At 43.4% G+C, this 10,083-nt stretch overlaps 1 protein-coding gene across 1 annotated transcript; it reads right to left on the minus strand.

Moving 5' to 3' along the window:
* Positions 1-481: 481 nt before the first annotated feature.
* TMEM30B (transmembrane protein 30B) lies at positions 482-4,391 on the minus strand. Its single transcript, XM_003987714.6, has one exon. It carries the CDS (start codon positions 3,979-3,981, stop codon positions 2,920-2,922), a length of 1,062 nt encoding a protein of 353 aa, XP_003987763.3. The 5' UTR covers positions 3,982-4,391; the 3' UTR covers positions 482-2,919.
* Between the last annotated feature and the right edge of the window lie 5,692 nt (positions 4,392-10,083).

Consider the following 10,083-nt stretch of genomic DNA (forward strand, 5'->3'; position numbering starts at 1 on the left):
CGTTGTGAAGAGGTGTTGGTTACTAACAGAAATCCCAGGCTATTATTCTGTCTCTGACTTTTAATGAACGCATAGTCAGTAAATTGTTTAGCTGACTTGATTCTGGAGATACCTGGAGTCTTTCTTGTTATATTATTGTTTTGGGAGTTCCCACCTACCGTCTTTGTTTCTCTTTGGTTTGTGGTTTAATTTACAAGGCAGATCAAAGCACATTTCCAGTCCAGTTGTTGGGGCTCACTCTTTTCTGTCTCATTCCAGAAGACACAGCCCTAGCTAGGGGCATTTACTAGACAACATGAAAATTCAAGCACAGCTGGAACCCTGAAATACCAAACAAAATGCTACAGCACACAGATCATCACAGGAGAATGTTTCACATTTTTGTTCTGGACATTTTTTGAGGCTTTGGAGTCCAAAATACCCACCCAATAAATAATTGCAATTTAGAATTTGGGTAAAATGCAGAAATGGAGAAGACTACTACAATCATATTCTTTAATAAAATTTCATATTATTTTTTACATTGACCACATTTTACCAAATTTAAGTAATAGTTGAAGATCATCTAATTCGTATTACATGTTGATGTTCATATAAGTTCAAATTCTGTTTTAGGAAGTTAACACTGAAAGACTGCATTTACTCTGAGCCTTATTTTGAAAGATGATTTTCTTGCTGCAATAAAAACCTGCTAATAACACGTGAACAAAGTGGTTGGTACTGTTTGTGCCTTTAAGACCATAGTTCAAAAGAATTAAGCAAATGTGATAACAAAGGTAAGACAAACATAACCTTTGTTCTCTTTCAAAAATCCAGAGAATAGGGCCTGGAACCACACTCATTGATTTAATCAGAACCCCTTAAGTTTTGTGGTCTCATTAAACAATTTAGAGCAATGGACTGAATATTGTTAAAATGATAGCAAAATACATAGTTGCTCTCGACCACATAGTAAGAAAGTAGTAAATTCTCTTACCCAACATAAAGAAAGCTAGGCTAGTAAGCTGCTTGATCAAACATTCATAATAAATAAAAATTATCTTATATACATATAATGATCCTATTTTCATAGACTAAAATCGCAATATGCAATCTGACAATAAAATTGTGTCACATTCTGGGACTCGGAAGCCAACACACGAGAATTGCTAAAATATTTTTTGGTTTATGTAAAATAGTGGGACAGAATATTAAATCACAACTGTTCCAGAAGGTCTGAGACAGAGGTCAGTGAACACGCATGCTGTCCATCAATTATTAATTTTCAAAGAACTAGAATAGAGTATAATAAAATTAATGTAAATAATTCAATACAATTCAATAGTCTTTGGCTACTTAAAAAAATACATCAAAGTCTCATAATACCTTACAGGCATGAGCAAAAACAGTAGTAACTGGAAAGTAGCTTTAATAGAGAGCAGGCACTGGACAATTGTTTACTTTCAGGAAATAAACTGGTTAAGATGATATCACTAAGGAGTTTTTGTTTTGCCATAAAAAGAAGGTTTTTTTTTTTTAAATCTATAGCTTAGAATAACTTTCTATACATTAGGATAATTTTAGAGTAGTCAGACTTTAAAATTATCTTGAAGTTTCAAACAATTCTTAAGATTCTAGATAACATATAGGACTATATTCCTTAGCATTCCTTTAAACCATTACTACAAACAAACATGCTTCAGTTGAGAAAAAAAGTTTTTTCTTAGACTCCAGGGAAAATATATGCATGAAGGAAAACTTTTTTTCTCTAAGCATAAAAAATAATTTAGATGATGAAGAGGACCAAGTCAGGAGTCAGGAGACACAGGAATGACTTTAGGGAAATAATTTTCCCTCTAAGACCCCTTCCATCTATCTAAGTTTAAAACATTCACTCCAAGCTATACAAAGTGACCTGGCATTTTCAAGTTTCTACACAGTACTTGGCAAAGTGTTTGGTTTTGTGTTTTTTTTTTTTTCACTTTAACCCTCCAATATTAAATAAATTGATACAAACCCTGTTTTGCAAATCTTTATGCCAGATTTCTAGAGATAGCAAGTTATTTTTCACTCATTCCACAACTTATGGAGTGTTTTCCATATTGAAGGCAGGATTGTAGACCAAACTTGAAACATTATGATTGTTACAGCCCCTGGGAACAAATGACTACCTGAAAAGCTGGGCTCACATGACTGCTTCAGGCCCATCCTCAGACACATGAGAAAACAGGGAAACAGCCAGTATTCTACTTGCTCCCTGGTTCAGGGCAGTGATTCCAGAATTTGAGGGAATACAGGAGGGATCTCCAGACAGGCTTGTTAAAATACAGCTTTAGGAGGTGCACTCCTGCGTGTGTCAGCATCTGGGGATAATGCTTCCTAATCTGTCTACATTTTTCACAAATATATTCTTTCCCACCCCTCCACACCTCTGGAAGTTATTTGAGGGCTTTACTCTCTCCTCCAGCCCCCCTCCCCGCAAGAAAACCACTGTGTTGTAGTGATAAAAGAGTCAGAGTCAGGAGCCAACGAGTGGCTACGTGACCTTGAATAAGTTATTTAAAGTCTCTAGGTCTCAGTCTTCTCATCAGATAGAAGTTGAACACGGAATCTCCACCGTCCCTTCCATGCTCAGATGCCGAAGACTTTAAGAACCTAACACACACACACACACACACACACACACACACACACACACACACACACACACACACACAAAAAGAACCTAACAGGTCAACTTGGGAAATCGTGAAGATGGGGAGAATTTGTTAAGATCGTCTCATTCTGCCATCCAAACACCCCAGCAAGTGGGTATAATTCCTCCCTCTGGTCCCCTCATCACAACAGGAGGAAAAGTGAGGAGAGGTTGGAATTGGGATTGGAATCGAGGGGCAGAAGCCTACGAAGCCTGCCAGAGTTTTGTTTGGCAAGTAGCCGGAATCATTCTTCGTCCTCCTCCTCGTCGTTCTGGTCCTGGTAGCGAATGTAGACCACCAGCATGACAAAGCCCATAAGGATGCACAGGGAGCCCACGACCAGGTAGGCGATGCCCAGGAAGGGATTCTTGCCGCCCATCCACGAGATGTTACTGAAGACGAGGAGCTTGTGGCCGCCGAAGGCTCGCACCGGGTAGTTATAGGTGATGTTGACGAGGTACGCGCCGCGCGGCAGCCCGGCCGAGTAGTTGCCCTGGCGGATGCGCGCGTACAGCTTGCGGAACGTGGGCAGCGCCGCCGTGCGCATCCACACCACGAAGTCCTGGTTGATGAAGCCGGTGTTGTTCGGGTCGGGGCTCAGCTCGTAGACCGGCCTGTGCCAGTTGGGCGGGGGCGCGGTGCCGTGGAAAGCCAGCGCCAGACTGCCGTTCACCAGCGGCGGGTTGCGGAACTTGACGTGGCAGTCGGTCCACCAGGCGATGCCGGTGCGATCGAGCGGCACCTCGACGTAGGGCTCGCCGGGCCGGCGCTGGTGCCACAGCGAGAAGGTGTCGTTGAAGAGGCTGTTGGCGATGGCGCCGCAGGGCGCGATGGGCAGGCCGGTGGCGCTGCGCTGGTAGGGGGCGCACTCGTTGGCCGGGTGGCGCAGCGCGCTGGGCAGCCCGCTCAGCTGCGAGTCGTCGCGGGACACTCCGTAGCGCCGGTTATTTTGGTAGAAATTGGTCAGCTCGTAGTAGAGGTACACGGGGCCCGGGAAGAGCTCGGGCAGCGAGAAGTACCAGGCGCACGAGCAGCGAAGCGGCGGTGCGCGGCCCTGGTCGGCCAGGGCGCACGCCGAGCAGTTGCCGGTGCCCGGGTTGCCCGTGTAGTCGTACTCCAGCTCCTTGATGCCATTGGAGGAGTAGAAGAGGCCCAGGCCCAGGCCGATGAAGGCCAGGCCCGCGCAGAAGAAGAGCGGCAGCGCGATGCTGGCCGACAGCAGCGGCTGCCAGGCGGGGAGGCGCTGCTGCGTGAACGCAGTGTTGTCGGGCTGGTGGGCGCCCGGGGCCGTGGCGCTCCAGGTCATGGCGGCCGCGCCGGGACGGACGCGCGGACGGGCGGAGTGCCGCTAGGAGGTGGCCAGCGGGGGCGCCGCCCCAGCGCGCAGGGCGAGCCCGGGGGCCGCTCCCGGCCGAGGTTTCCGCCGGCTTCGGGGAGGGTGGGGGCCGGCCCCTCCTCCGGTCCCCGCACAGGTGAGTCTCGGTGTTCTTCGTGCGGTGACCCGACCCCTCAGTTCCGCCTGGGCCCAGGTGATCCCGGCCGGTTCCGCCCCTGCCGGTAATCGGCAGCCGCGCGCCCCGCCTCTTCGGAGGTGAGCCGTGCGGGCGTTGGTCTCCACACCTGGCGGGTCCTCGGCTCGGGTTTCCTCTCCATCTGGGTGGGTCCGGCCGCCAGCTCCTCCTCGCCGACGTGAGTGGCGGCCCCAGGCTGCCTCTCGGCGGCTCCTACCTGGCTCAGGTACCACCTTCGCTTCCGCCTTCCAAGTGACTAGGCCAGTTTTTCCCCCCGAGATCATCGGAGCTGCAGCCTTCAGCACAAAGTCCATTGAGAGATTGCATCGTGGCTCCTTGAGACTTGAAGATTTCAGGTTATCAATCCTCTTTTATCTGTGAAGATGGGGTGTGTGTGTGTGTGTGTGTGTGTGTGACTCTAGACCCTCTTGTCTTTGTAGGTTAACGTATAGACCCCCTTTCAGTCAACTTTTAACCACAAATTGGCACGCCGAGAGATTACACTACGGCAAAGCTGTTATTAATTCAATGCCTGCGTTCAAATCCTAGCATTTTTTTTTTTTTTTTTTAAGAAGAATGATATTTCGGCCAGGTGCACCAATCTGGCTGCAAAGCTAAGAAAAGTAGAAAGTTCTCTAAAAAAGTGACTCTTAAAAAAGAGAATCAAAGACTACAAGAGGTTCAGAGTCTTTAAATATCTCTAGCTGCTGAAAAAAACACACAAGAATAAAAATGCATCAGACTACCTGTGATTTCCTTTTCTTTTCAGATTATTTGCCTGACTGGAGAAAGGTCTGGTCCCAGGTCCCAAAAGACCTCGCTGCTATCCACAGTCAAGGACTTTGGGAGTGTTTGGCCTAAGGAGGTGAACTACAAGGATTTATTGTAAACAGAACCCAAATTAGCTCTGGAACATTGCTTGGGATTGTGGCTTTTATGTCTAGTTTGATACAGTATACATAAGGGGGTATCTGGCCATTTCAGCTTTGTGCTAAATCCTCCCTAGGTATTGAGGGGTTTCTGCCTCTTCTCCAGTTCATAAAATGCAAACAACGTAAATATTTTCTATATTACACTTTTGCACCTAGAATAATATATTGCATTCAGGAGTTGTTCAAAGCCCATTGAAATTTGGAAAGTTAAAATTCTTGCTAAATTAAACAGGAATTTCTTAAAAGCATCTCCTAAGTGGTCAGTCCTGTGGTGAGTACTGTAAAAGACACAAGAGAATTAGACTAAAAAGGACCCTTGACCTCATGGCATTTGCAGTCTGATAGGGGATATATTACTTCAAAGTAAGAAAGAATCAAAATGGCCAATAGATGGCATATAGTCAAGTACCAAATTGTACTTTACAGGAATGATACTAAAATTAAGAAGTAATCATTATTTTTAAACTTTATTTTTTTAAGTTTGTTTATTTTGAGAGAGAGAGCATGCGAGCAGGGAGGGGCAGAGAGAGAGGGAGAGTTATTTTAATAATGAAAAATTCATTATCTTATTGAATGGGATGAATGCAGGTTGGAAGCCTTAGCTGTTGGAGGCTACTGAAGGAACCCTTGTGACTTGAATTCCACATCCCTCATGTCTAATTTTACCCCAAGAGAGGAAATTCCAACATTGGCAACAAGTTCCTATAGTCCGACCTAGTCTCCACTATACCTTTTCTTCAATAAGATAAAAGGACAAATAGTTCTCTGTATCATTAGGGTTGAGTTCAATCTACATTTCTATCATCAAATCATCAGTCATCCAGACAGCACACAAAACTAGGAAAACTAGGAAAAAAGTCAGTCCTCAAAACTTAATCTAGCAGATCTTAAGCCTAACAATTGTCATGTCACTACTCCCCTGAAAGTACGAGACCTCCTGTTGAGCTGAGAGCCTTTCCAGCTGTACCCCCCATGGATGGAAGGCAACAGCATATTCATTCTGCTAATTAAGGTAACACCAGAGTGTTGCAAAAGCCAAGAGGAGAGTATTTAAAGGCAGGGAATAGTCAACAGGGTGAAACACAGCTGAGGGTTCAAGTGTGATAGGAAATGAAAAGGAGCCATTGCATTCAACTTCTGTGAAACAATATGGGTGTTGGGGTTGGAGGAGTCAGGCTCTATCAGGTGAGGAAAAGGGGAAGTGGAGACAGCCAAGGTAGAACAACTCTAGAAATGTGGGGAGCAGGGAAGGAGAAAGACAGGTGGTAGTCATTTAGAAGAGTATGTATCTCAAAGGAAAGGCTTCTTTATAGATGGCAGACAAATGTTTATTCTGGGGGGAAAAGAAAATAGCTCAGGCAAGGTTGCAGATGGGTGATACTGGATGGTACAAAGGTAGGAGCAGGCACTGGGTCCAGAGAACAGGTGCAGGGTCACCTCACCTCTGAAATTGGAGGACATGGAGTAAGGATGGATGCAAAATGCAACTGGGCTTTGGGCTCAGTTCAAGAGAAGGAAGCTTTCATTTAATAATTTCTTCTAGGGAGTAAAATACAAGGTCATATCCAAAGAGAAGAGAGAGGAGAGGGAGAGGGAACTGCCCAGGAACACGTGAAGGTGTGTTGAATGGCTTTGTCTGGGGGAGTCCTGCCACCCAGGCTGAGAGAAAGCAAGTGATTGAACATGTCCAGTGGATGGGGGTGTTCAAGGCAGGTGAATCGGAAAGATAAACGTTCAGGATAGGTGCTGTTCTTGCTGGAGAGGTGGCTAAAGTGAGATGTCTTATTAAGCTGAATGGCAGGGAAAATGAAACCAAACTGGTGGATCTAAAGGAAACAGACCAGAGACTGGCAGTCCTAATGATGTTAATGAGCAGGTGGCATGAAAGCTGGGAGAGAAAAAGTGCTGGTATAAGATGGGATGTTAAAGATTTTGGAGGTGGAGTAGTGCTGAGATCCATGTGTGTGTCCTATTTCCTGCACCAGCTTGGAAGTTCCAGAAGGTCAAGGATTGATATACATCATTGTGCCTCTCAGAATTCGTTGTATAATAAGGGTTCTGAGCTTGTGTCTTTCATTTGATTATACATGTTGTCATGGTGCCTTAAAGGACACTTTGGATCATGTAAATTCCTCTCAATACCAATAAGGTGAAGAAGTGAGCCCATTCTAAACAATTCTTTATCGCATCTCTTTATTATGAAGAGAACTCAACGTGAAAGAAAAAGGCATTTGCAATCATAATACTCCCCAAATCACTTCATTTTCTATTTTATCCATAGAAATATTTAATTTCTAATTGGTTGAATGCTATGAAAATACAATTTTTATCATTCTGCTTGTTAAGTTATCTCCTTTTGGAATAAGAAATAAAAATAAACATTTTTCCATGTTTTTTTGTTGTCTTCCTACATTTTTAAATGGTCCCCAAATTCATGGGCCTACCACATTAAATACCACTCTTCTATTGTGGGGCATATAGATTATTTCCAGTTTTTCAGTATTCCAAAGAATATGATAGTGGACATCTTTTTGCATATAGCCTTTTTTTTTTAAAGCTATTTCCTTAGGATAAACGTCTAAAAGTAGGAAAGGGGCTTAAAAGTGAAACTCTTTAAAGATACATACTAGAAGAATATCTGACACTGCCATAGTAATGTGAACTTTGCTACGTTCACCAAAATTTTGCCAAAAAAACCAGTTGTTAACCACAGAATATGTTTAGTTTATGCTAATAGACTGTTAGATACTAGGGGAAGCAGTATAGGATCGGGGAAAGAATGCTGCTTGACTCTAAGGAAGTCCAAGTTCTATTCTAGAGTTCTTCAGGAATAAATGACCTTGTCAGATTGCTTAACTACCCTGGTCTCCTGATTGCTTATCTGTATGACTATGTTTGCCAAAATGATAGTGAATATCTCATTCTTTTTCTTCTTTCTTCTTTCTTCTTCTTCCCCTTCTCCTTCTCCTTTTTCTTCTTCTAAGTGGATTTCACTCCTACTGAGGAGCCCAATGTGGGGCTTGAACTCAGGGCCCTGAGATCAAGACCTGAGCTGAGAACAAGAGTCAGAAGCTTAACCAAATGAGCCACGCAGGCACCCCACCCCCCATCTCTTTCAATGCAAACATTTCTGTTCTTAGTCATCTTGAGAACTTATCTTTATACTGACTCATTGAATAGTTACCATTTATTGAGTACTTGCTGTGGGCCACTCTATAAGTGCTTTATATACATTATCTAATCCACACCACAAACTTATGTGGGAAGTACTATTATTAAACCTATTGAGCTGATGCAGAACTAAGATTTAGGCTAAGGAAATGGAGGCTGACCAATTTCTCATGGAGGTCAATGGGAGATCAGGAAGTTAAAGACCAGCTTACTTCTTACATCCTGCATTTTCAACCACTACACTGTAATGCCTGGGCATACTTCCTCCTAAAAGAACCCAAAACACTTCAACCTTGAACCAGTTTTTAGTATTGCACATCTTATACCCCAAAGATAAAAGAATTCCATGCCACTCATGGAGAATCCCGGAACATATGAGTTGGCTTATTTTTGTTTAACAAAAGCTATTGTTTTGAAGCCAACTTTTGTTTTGCATGCCTATTTCTCTTGCTAAAGTAAAAGTAACTTCACTGGTCTGGCTATACTCAATTTTTGCATTTATTTCATTTAATTCATGACTATATATCTTACTGTAATAGAGCCAGGATTTTTAATTGGCATTCCCTTACGTAAGTTTATACTACTCAGGATTGTTGCCTATTACTCTGCCCATGGGGCAACTTTTATTTAAAAGGAATCAAATTAAATTGCTTCATAAAATTACAGCATGTGTTCAGAAAAGTTTTAAAAAATTCACTGTGCCTGGACTTCATTTTTCATTAGAAACTATATTCAACAGACTTCCTGTTTCAAAAATTATGAGTTGGTACCCCCTAGTGGAAGATACAAAGCAACTTCAGTTAACTACTGCTAAAAGTTCTGGAGGTACGAAAGACAGGAATTCTCTGTGCTCCTTGCTGCAGTGTGTGGGTCCTCTTGTCACTAATTTATTGAGAAATGGTAGAGATCAGTTGTGAGAAGAACTGCAGGGGGCAGTGTAAAAGAAAAATGAGGTAGGTGACAATGGGTCTTAAGTGGCATTGACTTCAGGTATGGGATGGCCATGTTAAAAGATGGTGGATAAACCAGCCAGGATGGGATTGGACTTGAACCATATGGTTGGAGTTTGGTTGAAGGGGGTGTGCTTGGTGAGTTGGTAGGAGAAAGGCCCAAAATATGAGGAGGACAAGTTGGTTGAGAGGGGAAAGAAGAGCTCTGGAACTGGAAAAGTTAAATCACAGTGGAATTGAACTATCCAGTATGAAAGATGGGAGGGGGTTTATCCCAGGGTGAGGGCTAGGGGAGGGAGGAGACACCAAAGCTGAGCAGTGTTTTTGGAACCAGCAAATCTGTTGAGGGTGGAGGCCACCCACCCTCCTCTGCCATCCCTCTGTCCCTGGGAAGGCGGAACTCACTGGATTGGGGATGGCCTCACTGAAGACTATAGTATACATACTGGCTTTCCCTTTCACAGTGACAATATCTATTTGAAACTTTAGGAAGTTTCACTTGTGTATCAGAAATACATAGCTAAGCATTTAAAATTTTTCAAAAAGTTATCATATTGTGAAATTAAATAAAATAGATGTCTGGGTCATGAGAGGGCAAAGCCGTATGTTCTAACATTCATAAGCTGGGGAGGGAGGGCTGACATCTTAGGAAGACGGGAGGTCCCTAAGAAAGATGTGCTTAGATGCTCTTACCTGTTGGATAATATCAATAAACTGGATGAACATACTTTGAATTCCATTATCTAGGTCACTGATTCAAATGTTTAAATACCTTGGCCAAACACCCTAGGAACTTGTACCTGTCATGTGTGCTGATCAACATTGACTTGTTAACATTCAATCT

This window comes from Felis catus, chromosome B3 (assembly GCF_018350175.1).
Source record: "Felis catus isolate Fca126 chromosome B3, F.catus_Fca126_mat1.0, whole genome shotgun sequence".
Lineage (NCBI taxonomy): Eukaryota > Metazoa > Chordata > Mammalia > Carnivora > Felidae > Felis > Felis catus.